Source organism: Mirounga leonina, unplaced genomic scaffold (genome assembly GCF_011800145.1).
Source record: "Mirounga leonina isolate KUSES-001 unplaced genomic scaffold, KU_Mleo_1.0 Mir_94, whole genome shotgun sequence".
In the NCBI taxonomy this organism is placed as follows: domain Eukaryota; kingdom Metazoa; phylum Chordata; class Mammalia; order Carnivora; family Phocidae; genus Mirounga; species Mirounga leonina.
The window spans coordinates 38,474,302-38,489,586 of NW_023270855.1; the positions used below are offsets into that span (position 1 = coordinate 38,474,302).

The window sequence follows — 15,285 nt, forward strand, 5'->3', positions numbered from 1 at the left end:
TCAGTAATTTTACTCCATTTTTGCTATGTTCTTAAAAAAAAACCAAAACATATTTCAACTGATAACAGAATTTCATTTTCTTTGGGTGTTAGAGAAGTTTGTTCTTAAGCATTGCATTTCATAAATATTCTAAACAGGTTTGTCTGGTGTTCATTGGCTGCTCCTGCCAGAGTCACTATGTTTTAACTATTTGGAAATTCTCCTATATTTGCTTATAGCTGCCAGCATGTTTACTGTGTTTGTGGCATATGTAATCAATAAATTATCATTATGAAGCACCTTCCCACATGATTAATTTTTCATTTCATGTTCATCCCTGTATGAAGAAAACTGAACCTCTTTTCATTTCTCCCCTTTTCTACCTCCCCCCTCAACAGTAAAAAGAACATAAGAAAGCAGCGAATGAAAATCTTATTCAATGTTGTTCTTGAAGCTCGTGAGCCAGGTTCAGGCAGAAGACTTTGTGATCTATTTATGGTTAAACCATCCAAAAAGGACTATCCTGACTATTATAAAATCATATTGGAGCCAATGGATTTGAAAATAATTGAACATAACATCCGCAATGACAAGTATGCAGGGGAAGAGGGAATGATAGAAGACATGAAGCTGATGTTCCGGAACGCTAGGCACTACAACGAGGAGGGCTCCCAGGTAAGGATGTGTGGGAATCCTGGGGTGGGCACGTTTTCTTTTGGGTGCTGGTAGCATAATGCATTTTGAGAGACCGGATTTAGAGGCCCTCCCTTAGGTTGCTCTTCTCAATGATTAGCTTTGTCTTTTCTTAATTGTTAACATGGCAATCCATTGCAAAGGTTAGAAGTTCATACTCTCTGTAAGCTGACATCCTGTATTTGAATCCTGCTCTGCCAGTTCCCGTGTGAGTGACTTATCTTCTTCTGAGCCTCATTCTCCCTATCTGTGCCCTTGAGATACTGATAGGGCCATTGTAGGATTTAAACAAGAGAGCATACGCAGAGCACGTAGCACCCAAATGAAAGCCAGTGACAGTAAAATCTTTGCTCCAATTGTTACTACGCGCAATAGCCATACTTCTCCAGGGATAGTCCACAAAATGGTATGATTATATAAGAATCAGGATGTTCTCAGAAAGGCACCTCTAAGTAATTGATTTTGTTATGAAGTATCTTGATTTTCAGTTCCTTATCAGTGTAGCTATAATATATTCTTCCTTCTTTGATATTTTTTCTGTTTCATATTCTGTATCTATTTTTTTATTGAAGTATAATTGACGTGTAACATTAGTTTCAAGTGTACAACATAATGATTTGATATTTATACATATTGCACTGTGATGACAATAAGTCTAGTTAACATCTGTCACTATGCATAGTTACAAAATTTTTTTTCTTGTGATGAAACTTTTAAGATCTACTCTCTTAGCAACTTTCAAATATGCAGTACAGTATTAATAACTATAGTCACCATGCTGTACACTATATCCTTGTGACTTACTTATTTTATATCTAGAAGTTTGTGCTTTTTGACCCCCTTCATCCGTTTCATCCGTTCCCTACCCTCTGCATCTGGCAACCACTGAGCTGTTCTCTATCTGTGAGCTTGGGTTTTTTGGTTTTGGTTTTGGTTTTTCAGAATATACATATACGTGAGATGATATAGTATGTCTTTCTCTGACTTATTTCAACTAACATAATGCCCTCATGGTCCATCCGTATTGTCACAAATGGCAAGATTTCATTCTTTTTTTATGGCTAAATAATATTCTTGTGTGTGGGGGCGCCTGGGTGGCTCAGTTGGTTAAGCGACTGCCTTCAGCTCAGGTCATGATCCTGGAGTCCCAGGATCGAGTCCCGCATCGGGCTCCCTGCTCAGCGGGGAGTCTGCTCCTCCCTCTCCCGCTCCCCCCCTCTTGTGCTCTCTCTCTCTCTCTCTCTCTCAAATAAATAAATAAATAAAATCGTAAAAAAATATATATATTCTTGTGTGTGTGTGTGTGTGTGTTTATCCATTCATCTATTGATGGACACTTACGTTGCTTCCCTGTCTTTTTTATGGTAAGTAATGCTGCAGTGAACATGGATGAGGGTGCATATACCTTTTCGAGTTTGCTTTATCTACTTTAAATCTTCCAGAAATAAAATAACTTTAATATCATGTATTTCCTTTCTTCTTGCTATTACAAAGTAAAGTACGCACTGAGGGTACTTGTGATCAAGCCCTCTATCATAGCGGGGTGTAGCTATACGGGCCATTAGGTGAGTAACCTTGTTCTTGGCTACGTATTACCACCCTTGGCTCCGTCTTCAGAGAGAGATCCTAAGCAGGGATTGTTGCTTTTCACAGATCAGAGGCCAGATTGTGAATTCAGACTGATATTAAATCCCATTTAACAATATTTGAGGTATTGCTGTCCAACTATCATATACTTTTTATTTCCTATTGAGCTAAGATTGCTACCTTGAGGGTCCAGTGGAAGAGAGATTTATGAAGAAAGCAACACATGTAATTATGTTTTAGAACTTCTGTAAAAACTTGCAGTGATTCTGCTGCAGTAGTTCTCCAACTTTAGCATGCATGTCTGCACATTAGAATCACCTGGAAAGCTTAAACAACAAACCATTTGAGGATGAGGCCCACCCTGCAGAGATGCGATTTGGTTGCTCTCTAGTGATCTCAAGCTTTATGTCTTTAGTTCCCAACTATGCTAATGTGTGTTTTTAAAACTTCTTTATAGATGCATGTTCTACTTCAATAGAACGTTTTTTAGAAAATAATTTTAAATATATTTATGGAATATAGGTGTACAACGATGCGCACATCCTGGAGAAGTTACTCAAGGATAAAAGGAAAGAGCTGGGCCCGCTGCCTGATGATGACGATGTGGCTTCTCCCAAACTCAAGCTGAGTAAGGCAGCCTCACGCTTGTTACTCAGTTTAGTCTGTCAAGGATAGAGTACTAATTCACTGAAATAATATCTTAACTAAGTGGTGAATATGTTTGAACTCACACTCTAGCAGAGAGTTTTTTCCTTCTCTCAAGCACTCTCTGTATTTTAAGTAGTTAAACTGTGGAAAGCATGTGGGGAATAGGTTATAAAGTCAGAGGTTTTGTTTACTCTCTAAATGCTGTGGACATTTTGTAAATATTAAGTAGTAAGAATAGATATTTTTTCTATATATTATGCCTGTAAGAGTGTAGCGGCAGATTCGGGTTTTTGTATGTTTGTTTGCTGAGTATTAGAATTAAAAGTGAATCCCAGCTGCAGATCCTAGACAGAATTTGAGAAATTAGAGATGCTCAGCCACTGTACTGTAAGTTAACTCCCTTGTCTTTTTTGTGTGGTCTGGGGAGGGTGATTTTATTAGAACTATGAGGATAGGAAGGACAACAAAAGCAGTTAATAGTATTGAACTAAAGAAGAGGTTTCTGCCTTATTTAAAATACATAAATAAAATAAATACCAAGCAAATTACAATGGTATTGTTATATATTCTTTGGAACTATATTTGCTGAAAGGGGGAAAACAAACAGACCCTGCCTTTTTTTTTTTAATATGAATTGACTATAAACTGAATATTATAATAGTTTGGGGTATGATTTATTGCTAAGTGATGATTCCTTCTCATTAAGGCATTTATCCTTTCTTAGAATTGTAAAAGCATGCAGAAGGTTTGCAGAAATGTTAATCTTTTATTCTACTTTTTAGGGACACAGTGCCTTTTAAAAATAGAATTAATTCCAGGGGGTGCCTGACTGGCTCAGCCAATGGAGCATGCAACTCCTGATCTCGGGGTTGTAAGTTCAAGCCCCACATGGGGTGTGGAGATTACTTTGAAAAAATAAATTTAAGGGGCGCCTGGATGGTTCAGTCGGTTGAACATCTGACTGTTGGTTGCAGCTCAAGTCATAATCTTACGGTCCTGGAATCATGCTTCCTTGGGCTCTGTGCTCAGCGGAGGGCGGGGGAGGGGGGGTCTGCTTGAGATTCTCTCCCTCTGTCCCTCCCCCCACTTGCCTATGCTCTCTCTGAAATAAATATATCTTTTTAAAAAATTGAAAAATAAATTTAAAAAGATTTTAAAAACAAGTGATTTTGTAAGTTGAGTTAGGAAATGATAATTAACAGTAACTATGTATAAATACACATATTTTTTAAAGTTTAGGGAAAGGAAATTTTAATGTGTAATGTTGATTTCCTTTTCATTTCTCTATTTTGTGTTATGAAACGTTTCAAACATATATGAAGAATGGTACAACAAAGCCCTGTATGTACCAGTTACTCAGCATTTCTCAAGAGCGTGCCATACTTACTTCCCATATCCACTTTTCTCTCTCTTTTTGTTCTAAATTATTTTAAAGAAAATTCAGTCATGTCATTTCATTTCTACATAGTTGAGTGTGCATCTCTAAATATGCAGATATTTTCTTAAATAACCATGGAATCATTATTGCACCTAACAAAATTAGCAGTTTCTTAGTTTCATCTAATACCTGACAAATTTTCAAATTTTACTGCTTATCTCACAAATGCATTTTTACAGTTGGTTTCTTCAAATCAGGACCTAATTAAATTCTTTATATTTCATTGTTATGCCCTCTGTTCACAGTCTAGAGCAAGCCCCTCCTTTTTTAATCCTCATGCCACTGACTCTTCAGAAACCAGATCACTTTCTTGTACAGTTTCAAATTTTGGATTAATCCGTTCACTTTCTTGTGATATCAGCTAACTTTTCCCTTTATTCTTCTCATTTCTTAAAAAATGGAAATTTACTCCAGAGGCTTGATTAGATTCATTATCAGCCCGGCAAGGATGCTTGCTTCATAACATAATAGGTTTTCTACACTTGCATTGCATCACATCTTGGAGCAATGTCTGGTTGAGGTAGAATCTAAATAAGGTCCACATACTGCACTTGATTGATACTTCTTTTAATCTGTAAATCCCCCTCTCATCTTTCTTTTTTTTCCTTTGCGGTTTATTTGTTGAAGAAATTGGGGCTGTCCTGTAGCTTCCCACAGTCTGGGCTTTGCCAATTGCATCCCTTTGCTATAGTTTACATGTTCTAATGTCCTTGGTGTTTCCTCTAAATTGGTAGTTGGAGCAAGAGCCTTGATCAGATTTAAATTAGATTTAATCCTCATCCCCTCCTTTTGGCACAAAAACCAACTTCAGAGGTGATGAATGGTCTTCCATTGGGTGGCCCTGTAACAGCTGTCGTTTCTCCCACATGTTAACAGCGATTGATGCGGACTCCATTAATTCATTAAAGAGGTATAAAATAAGAGTAGTCTGATTTTATCATTCCTTGCTCATTTACCAACTGGAATACTTCTGTATAGAGAAACTTTGCCTCATCCAATATTTGGTTACCCAGTAGTACAATTTTTGCTTGTTTGTCTTGTTTTGGGTTTTTTTGAAAGGATAAAAGATAGATTCTTACCCCCCTTTGTTTGCCAGTTTTCAAAGCAATGCACTGGTTTACCAGTATCCTCCCAACATTTACCCAGTTCGTTTGTTCATTTTTATATATCATTAAGAACTACTAAATTTAGATGTGTTGCTGAGTTTTAACTCATTGCAGTTGTTGTCCTTATTGATGCTCCTGTTGTCCTAGGCTGGCCGCTATGTTCTACTGACATAACCACAGTAAGAAGGTGTTGACAGATTCTTTACTGTCTTGTGTTTCAAGATACATGAGGCTCATCTTGTGCCAACTGCGAGTCAGCCATTTGCTAAGGAGCTACTGGTGTTAGTATTTGAAATCTGTATTTCAGAATTATGACCAATATAGTCAAACTATGTGGGATTATACCGCTACTGGATTGGTCATTGTTTCCAGGATTTTCAGTGGACAGAACTAGGAAATTTTGTGTGTGATTGTATTATATTTAAAGATAAAATACATCGTAAGTTCATACTGATGCTCTTAACTGAGATTTACGGCTACAAGATTTTTATTCAGTGTTCTTTTTCAACATCTGGATCTCTTTTTCTCCTGTGATAAAAATCTCAGTTCTCGGGGCACCTGGGTAGCCCAGTCGGTTAAGCATTTGCCTTCGGCTCAGGTCATGATCTCAGGGTCCTGGGATTGAGCCCCTCATCAGGCTCCCTGTTCATCGGGGAGTCTCCTTTTCCCTGCCCTCTGCCCCTCCCTCCACTCGTGCTCGCTCTCTCGCTCTCGGATCAATAAATAAAATCTTTTTTAAAAAAATCTCAGTTCTCAAGGATGTTACAGGTGATGGAATTAGAATGTCACATAACTATTCATTTGCTTTATTCTACTTTTCACAACTATCTCAACATGATAATGCTTATTACTCTCTCACTAAAAATATGATTACTGAAAACAGTTTAAATTTGTTTCCAGTTTTTTCTTTGTCCATAAGCTAGATATACCTCACTTAGAGAAATGCTAATTAAACTGTTTTACAAATCACTTGGAGTACTCCCTTTCTTATGATTATGCTTTACCAGCTGTATACAAATTTGGGTTCATTTATTTCATTTTATTCATTTAACATTAAATCTCTTCTTTTAGGTAGGAAGAGTGGAATTTCTCCTAAAAAATCAAAATACATGACTCCAATGCAGCAGAAACTAAATGAAGTCTATGAAGCTGTAAAGAACTATACTGATAAGAGGGGTCGCCGCCTCAGTGCCATATTTCTGAGGCTTCCGTCTAGATCCGAGCTGCCTGACTACTATCTGACCATTAAAAAGCCCATGGACATGGAAAAAATTCGAAGTCACATGATGGCCAACAAATACCAAGATATAGACTCCATGGTTGAGGACTTCGTCATGATGTTTAACAATGCCTGTACATACAATGAGCCTGAGTCTTTGATCTACAAAGATGCCCTTGTCCTGCACAAGGTCCTGCTTGAAACTCGGAGAGACCTGGAGGGAGATGAGGACTCTCATGTCCCAAATGTGACCCTGCTGATTCAAGAACTTATTCATAATCTTTTTGTGTCAGTCATGAGTCATCAGGATGATGAAGGAAGATGCTACAGTGATTCCTTAGCAGAAATTCCTGCTGTGGATCCCAGCTTCCCAAACAAACCTCCTCTTACATTTGACATAATTAGAAAGAATGTTGAAAATAATCGCTACCGGCGGCTCGATTTATTTCAAGAGCATATGTTTGAAGTCTTGGAAAGGGCAAGAAGGATGAATCGGTAGGTTTTCAAAGCTATTTCTTTTTGAGGAGGTGTGATAGTTAATGCAAAACAGAAGAAAATTCTGCTTTGATATACTGTTTCAGCTTAGGTACATGGTTACAGTTGGTGGGGTGCTGTTTTGAGTTCTTACTTGCCACAACATCTAGAGAGCAAGCATATGCTGTGGGGGAGAGCAGACACACTAGTGCATCATCTAGATCAGGGCCAGTGAGAAGGAATACAGGACAAATTTGAAGATCTGTTGAAAAGCATAAACTCTTATAGTCTTTTACAGAACATGTTTTTTTAAAGAATGAAGTGCTTATAATTAGAAATAGTAATGTGATTTTTTTTTTAAACTTTGAGTTCAATCCAAGCATGCTTTGAATAAATTAAAATAGCTCTTAAGTTAGTGATCTGAGGTTAGCCAATTTAAATTTGATCACCATTTCCAGTTCCTAAAAAGGCTGCTTCTTTTTTTTTTAATCTCAGATTTCTCACTTTTAAGTGCCTTTTGCAGATAGTAAATGTACTAAAAGAAGCAATCAAATTTAAATTTCCATCAAACTTGAATTCCCTTTTAATTCTGATCTGTGTTATATCTTCGCCACACAAGAATGGTATAATTGACTTAAAACAGTTTCAGTTTAGCAGTTACAGTGTGTCTTCTGTGTGCTGTTAGAGTCACTTGGGGGAATATAAAAAGTTAAAGATACAGACCCTACCTTCCTGGAGCTCACAGTCTACCATGCTGAAAGGAGACTTTTAGGCAGTGGGTGTAGAGTAATTCCAGCTGGGGAATCTGGTGAAGCCTGCATTTGCTCTGGATCTTTAAAGAAAAATTAGTAGTAATGTTTGCTGTTCCTATTAAGCACCTGCTCTTTGTAAAGCACCATGCGAAACACTTTATCTAGATAATCTCTAACTCTTATAATAGCCATTCTAGGTGATAATCTTCCCACTTTGCATTTGAAGAAGTGCACAGACAGAAGTAAGTTGCCTAAAGTCATACAGCTAGTAAGTGGGGCTGCTCTTCTTGTTCCCCCACTGCAGAGCCAGGCACCAAGACACTAGTCACGGAGCCTAGCCGTAGATGATCAGGCTTGTGGTCTGTGGTCTAAGAGCTCCAAGTCCGACAGTTGGGTTAGGACCTGTGCTTAGGGAAAGATAATTCCAGGTGTGAGACAACACAACAACTTGATATGTAGTAAAGATGGAGGAGTAGGAACTCTGAGCTAGAGCTCTGAAAAGACCTGAGGTATCAGGGGGGAATGGGAGAATGGGTGGGATGTAGATAAGGCAAGTGGTTTGAGTGAAGGCATGGGGTTAGGAAATGAATGTGGTGTGTTCAAGAGATGGTGGGGTTGGGGTCAGATTGGAGAGGCGCCTGAGTGACACATTTAGGAAATGGCCTTAATGTTCAACAGTAGAGCTAGAAATGAAGAGAAAGATGGGGAGACATCTTGCAGTCAAAATTTGCATTCTTTATTTTCACTTACTCAACAAACGTTAATTGAGTGGCTACCAGTGATAAGCATGTTCTAGATATTGGAATATACCAGTGGACAAGACATACGAATCCTCTTTCATGGAGCTTAGACTTCATTTTTGTTCTCAGTTTTCTTAAATAGTCCTTAAGTCTAAAGTCACTCCTCTCCTCCACCTCTGCCCCGCCCCCATTACATCTTGGGGTTAGTTCTGTGAGTCTTCCAAAAGTGCATTTGTCTCTTAGATCATTAGCAACTTTGTCTATCTTATATAGATGATGTGTCTGTTTTAGGAAATAAGCAGATTTGTATCTGTAGGAAATGAGCTCTTTTCATTTTTCCATTGTTGACCTGATTTGCTTTTGAAGCCCAGAAGGTAGAGTCTTGATGCGTTTATTTACATGAGGCAGTGATGAGTTTCACTCTTGTGCCCAGAGCCTTGTAAAACTAAGGGAAGCCATTTTTTATCTTTGTGAATGAAGGTTGTATTATGACTGCTTACGGTACTTAAGTATAACCCCATGCTGCTGAGGTGGACATGCATCAGTTTAGTGAATGATAAACCATCGTTTTATCCGTTTTGTCAGTAATGAGGGTAGATATCTCAAAAATACTAAGTTCATGAATTTAATGAAGTCCATAGGCACTAGGTTTCTATTTTGATCTTTAACAGTGTTCATGCCCCTATCCACCACTGCCACTCAACATCGCCTAGGACCTTACACCCTGAATAGGAGTCTGAAAAGTGAGGCATAGAAAAGTTCATTCAGGGGACAGTGGTTTGTCCATCGGCAGTATTCAGTAACAGCACAGCACTGACTCATGCCAGTGAGCCACTGGCTTTCCTAATCTGCTGGCAGCATTCCTGAAATCAGTTCTCGGACTACCTAACAGGAAGGGGGACCCTCGGGAAGACAAGGACAAGGGAAGCACTAAGAGCTTCCTGTGCTCTTAATTATTTCATTCTACTGGATGTCTGCCTTATAAAGATTACCCAACAGCTAAGGGGAATTAAGAGTTATTTTCTTTTTCCATCTTGAGTTTTTGTTCTTATGCATGCAGGCAACACTGAGCCTCACAGATTAATTAATGAATTCTTCATATTATTTTGTTTAAATAAAACAGGAAAGATAAGTCAGATGTTTAATGGCTATGTACAGCACTTCCATTACTAAACAACATGACCTGATGGAATTACGAATCTGCCCTTTCATTGTAACAGGGATTACCAAAAGTGCGTTTTCACTTTTAATTTTATACTTAAAATTGTAAGCTGTTATAAAATGAATTTTAATGTCAAGTGAACAGTCTTAAGACATCTCTGTTCAGAAAACAGGCATCAAAATAATAAGAGTTTCTTCCCTTGACCAGTTTTATTTTTATTGCTTTCCTGTAAGTATTAGCATTTCTGTAACCTGAAAAGATTTTTAAAACCTTTCCAGAAACATTCATTTAGGTTGTTATTGGCAGTGTTTTTAGATTGTTTGCCAGTTCACTTTGGCTGATGGGGAGAAGCATTCTGGAGGTTTCACTAAAATTTGATGCTCTAGTGGTGGGTATCAGCAGGTGACTGACTGGGCTTGCCACTCCCCCCTGACCAGAATGTGTCCATAACTGCTCTAAGACTTTGTCTGTGGTTACTTTGTGAATATTTTTCAGACCCTGGTTTTCCTAGTTAATGGAATTATGTTTAAGCCATCCTCAGACCACAGTGGATTAGAGATAGTAAAAGAATTTCTTCCAGTCTGAATTCTGAGGCTGATTTTGCCCAGTCCTGTCCTCTCATTCTGTAAATGAGGAAAGAGCCTTTAAAAAGCTTTCAGTGTGGCAGATCATTTTTCCCCCATCTTTCACTGTGTTGCCTCTGCTGGTTCCCCAGCATTATGTAGTCATTTCTGGGAAACTAACATGAACACTGATTCTGAGGCCCATAAGTGTTATAGGATGGATGCCCTCATGACTTTGCAGTTTAGGGTCAAATATTTGCTGGGGCCTACCAGCCTAGGCAAGTATGATAGAGATTCAAAAAGAAGAAAGTGGATACTGCCTAAATCTTTTGTCAATAGTTTATATGTTAGTCCCTCGGTTAAGAGAAGGTAAAAATTAATCCAAGGATTAGATACAAGTAAGTGTCGTGGTGTGGAGCCTCAGTGTAGTCCTTGATTGTGACAGCCCCCCCTCCCCCTAAAAATGCCAAAATCAACGGATGCTTGAGCCTTGTTTCTCCCCAGAAAACCGTATGAGGCCTTTTCTTTTACATGAGCTGTACAAGGAGTGAGTCTTAAGGAAGAGGAAACTGGTGGGCATGAGGCTTGCCGAGGTAACAGTTCAGATTCTCTTCTAAAACTTTCAAGGAGATACCCTGCTGTACAGAAGTACCATTACATCCATTAACGTGTTATGGAAGCATGGGTAGAGTTAAACATATAAGTGAGGTGTGTGAAAGAAGCAGCTTGTATGTCAATGGGTGCTCTTGATGCCCTTATAGGACAGATTCTGAAATCTACGAGGACGCGGTAGAACTGCAGCAGTTTTTTATTAAAATTCGTGATGAACTCTGCAAAAATGGAGAGATCCTGCTTTCACCAGCACTCAGCTATACCACAAAGCATTTGCATAATGATGTGGAGAAAGAGAAAAAGGAAAAATTGCCAAAAGAACTAGAGGAAGATAAACTAAAACGAGAAGAAGAAAAAAGAGGTTGGTTTCTTTTCATTTTATTAAACATGAAGACATGTTATACTCTGTTCTAGTTCTGGCTCTCCTAGCTTGCTGTGGGGATGAATCCTGTCTGTAAATGTTGACTCTTTCACAATGGCCATGTTGAGATAGAAATGCTTTTATCATCATCGGTTTGGTCATCAGACTGTTACAAATTGGAAGTGCTGTGTGACACAGCTGTTGCCCTAGCATTTCAGGAACGGTCAGTTAGCTCACAAGTGTGGGAGCTCACCAGGTCGAAATACGATTGGCAGATAAAACCTGCGGGGCCTGTCTGCACCTGGGGAGCATTCTCAGCAGTGAATGCATCAGGGTTCTTCCCTGTCATGTTGCCGGATGGCTTTCCTCCTGCAGACTCAGTCCAGAGTAGATGATATTTTGGTTGAACCACAGTACTAGGAGGAAATTTTTCTTTTCATTTTATCAATGCAAAAATGTTACTTTGAGTCCCTTGCCAGAATTTAGAAATATTTGACAGTGGGAACTTTTATTAGAAATTTGGTCATTTCAGGGACACCTGGGTGGCTCAGTCGTTAAGCGTCTGCCTTCAGCTCGGGTCGTGATCCCAGGGTCCTGGGATCGAGTCCCACATCGGGCTCCTTGCTCAGCGGGGAGCCTGCTTCTGCCTCTCCCTCGGCCTGATGATCCCTCTGCTTGTGCTCTGTCAAATAAATAAAATCTTAAAAAAAAAAAAAAAGAAAAGAAACTTGATCATTTCTGGACTCGCTGGAGTCACCGTCATGGCCAGCCTGTTAGCGCTGGCACCAGTGGCGCTGCTGGTGGCACCGGCGTGGGGCTGGGGCGGCCAGGATCACCGGGACTGGGACACCGCTGCGCCACTGCCCCACGAAGACGCGGAGCGCGTGGCCCACTTCGTGACCTATGTCTGTGACTGGGGCGCACTGGCCACACTCTCCAGAGAGGAGGCGGCGCATGGCTAGGCCTTTGCCGATGTCTTCTCGCTCGGCGATGGGCCCCCGGGCGTGGGCAGCAGCGGGCCCTACTTCTGCCTGAGCCCACTGCAGCAGTTGGTAGGCAACCCTCAGGAGAATCTACATGCTACGCTGACCATGTGTTTGGCATAGACTAACTTCTGCAGGAAGCATGTATTTGATCCCCAGAGTCCCCTCTCTGCTCACATAATACTGTCAGGAACTGTTACTAATGTGAATGAAATGGAAATGGACTTTGCCAGGCATTCATTGCTCATCCAGCACCCTGAGATGAAAACCTGGCCTTCCAGCCATAATTGGTTCTTTGCTAAGTTGAGTTTAACCCACATCTGGATCCTGGACCACTTTGGTGGACCAAAAGTAGTGACACCTGAAAATACTATAATGTCACATTTTAGTGAAGTAGAATGCAGCAAATTTAACAGAACCAATGAGCTTGCTTAGGATGGTTCATACAGACTTTAAGGGCTTAATGTTTCTCTGTGGAACACTTCCCAGATTAACCAGTTTTCTTTCACACGCTGGTTTGTTTGCTTGCTTGCTTACTTGTTTACAAAGTAGAATTGGACTGTTCCTGGATTTCTTGGAAGATGTGGTTTTTAGACTTTTTTTTTCATAGTTTGAAGCCATTTTCATAGAGGTATGTCTTTCATTGTAAGTATTTTTCCTTCTAGTTTTCCGGCGGTGCTCCTTTGAAGAGGAGCCAGTGCCAGATTTAGATTGCCCATTGGCATTTGACGGTACTCAGAGATGTGTCCTTAATTCCTGGAAGCCACTGTGCTAGAGAGAGGGCCTCACTCACCCACGGCTGCGCCTGCGCGCCTGCATATGTGTGGCCGAGACAGACCGTGGTGAGACACAAATAGAACTTCCTCCTCGTGGTCCGTCTGTGTCTGACAGGCCTGGGTGTTGTTGATCCAACATAGGGCAAAACCATTTCTTACAAAGAATTTCTCTTTTCACTTTTCAGATCTAGAGTAATAATTACCTAGAACAAAAGAAGCTCCTAAAATGTTTCCTGAATTTGATTTCCCCACATAAATGGACATGGTATAATCAGTGTCCTCCACTCAAAGCACACACATACACACATGTACACATTATTTTATTTTCTATTTTGCCCCCAAATGGGCTTGCAAAAGAAAAAAGAAGGATGCAGGGAATTTTGTGTAAGTCAGTCATTTCCAGTGTTCTTTTGTAAGTAAAGTTTACCAGACATGGACCAGCTTCCGCCAGGCCCCAAACCCCCTGCTCCCAAGTGCGCTCAGTAGCTTTTTAAGCAGTGCTGCTCTCAGCAGTGGCCTAAGCCTTCCTCAACTGCTGTAAATCTTTAAAATAGCTCCCATGCTGTTACTACCTAAATGAGGTTGTCAGGGAGAAGATAACATGACTTAAAAAAAAAAAATCCCATTTCTTCAGAAAAGTGCCCATTAACTAATGAATAAATAAAATGCAGTATATGCACCCAGTGGAGTGTTATTCACCCATAAAAAGTAATGAAGTTGTGATGCATGCTACAACACGGATGAACCTTGAAAACACGCTAACTGAAATAGCCACACAGGAAAGGACAAATATTGTATGGTTCCACTTATATGAGGGACCCAGAGTAGCAAATTCAGAGACAGAAAGTAGAATAGAGGTTACTAGGGCCTAATGGGGAGGAGAGATGAGTTAGTACTTAACAGGTACAGAGCTTCTGTTTGAAATAAAGAAAAAGTTTTATAAATAGATAGTGGTTATGATTGCACAATATTATGAGTGTAATTAATGCCACTGAATTATCTACTTAAAAATGGTCCAAAAATGGCAAATTTTATGTAGTGTATTACCATTTTTTAAAAATTAGTAACATACCAAGAAACTGAATTGTACACTTTAAATAGGGGAATTGTATGGTGTGGGAATCATATCTCAATGAAACTGTTTAAAAACAATGATAGCAGAGGGGGGTGGGAGCGAAAAGAGGATGGTGTTTAATGGTACAAACTTGTAAGGAGTAGTAAATAGCCATGGAGCGCTAAAGCACACTAGAATGAAGATAGACCACAGTATCTTACGTGAGTAAGTGCTGTGATAAATATCACTACAGTGGCAACAAATATAAATGTATCAAAGTAACTGGTTGTATAACTTAAGTTGACCCATTGTTTTATGTCAAATTGATTCAGTTTAAAAAATTTTTAATGATGGCAGAAAGGAAACATTTAGACAAGGATTAGAAGATGAAGAAGAAATCTCCAAGGCAGTAGAACAACAAAGAAGTAGAAAGATAACCAAGAGATCAACCCAAGAGGCCCAGAATCCAAGTGATTGCAGGGCACAGTTCTGCTAAGCTTTCTGCCACTATATAACGAGGATCTCCTTTCCAGTAACATTTTCTTCATTTGCACCTGTGCCTTCTCCTGCCAAGTCCTTAATGTCCGTTTCTCTGCCATAGTCTGTTCAAAGCAATGGAGGCTTTTTCTCTTCTTAAAATTCTTAGAAAGTTTGTTGTTTCCAAAGGAAAAAAAAATTCTTCCAGTTTCTGTTCTTGCCCAATTCCAAAGTCGCTTCCCTGTTTTTTAGGTGTTTGTTGCAGGAACACCTCTCTAGCAGGTATCAAAATCTCATCTAAATATGTCAGCTTTATGAGCTCAAAAGTCCTAAATCTTATTATGTAAATCATTTAAATGGGTGTATATGGGTGGGGCTCTGGGTATGATCCCTCCTGGGACATAATTCCTCTCCATCTGTGGACCTGTGAAACTAAAAAACAAGTTCTTTGCTCCTACAATATAGTGACAACACAAGAGTGGGATGAGAGACATTCTCAAGGGAGAAATGGAGAGGAAGGGGTCATTTGAGTTCCAAGCAATCTTGAAATCCAGCTGGGCAGAGTCATTAGGTTCCGAGTCCCAGAAATAGTCCCCTGTGGCTCAGCACTCTGCCCTCTACATCACCCTTTTTCATGAAAGGTAGCAGATGTTTGCAGCTG

At 39.7% G+C, this 15,285-nt stretch overlaps 1 protein-coding gene and 1 pseudogene across 10 annotated transcripts in view; both read left to right on the plus strand.

Annotated features, from left to right (window-relative positions):
- The window catches only part of PBRM1 (polybromo 1), a 113,410-nt gene that overhangs the window by 57,762 nt on the left and 40,363 nt on the right, over nucleotides 1-15,285 (plus strand). For all 10 annotated transcript variants that reach the window (XM_034996792.1, XM_034996793.1, XM_034996794.1 and 7 more), the window contains 4 exons: nucleotides 378-654; nucleotides 2,782-2,887; nucleotides 6,523-7,165; nucleotides 11,123-11,334. In XM_034996792.1, coding sequence (XP_034852683.1) covers nucleotides 378-654; nucleotides 2,782-2,887; nucleotides 6,523-7,165; nucleotides 11,123-11,334 — 1,238 coding nt within the window. The remainder of the gene's footprint in view (nucleotides 1-377; nucleotides 655-2,781; nucleotides 2,888-6,522; nucleotides 7,166-11,122; nucleotides 11,335-15,285) is intronic.
- LOC118005083 lies at nucleotides 11,997-14,138 on the plus strand (annotated as a pseudogene).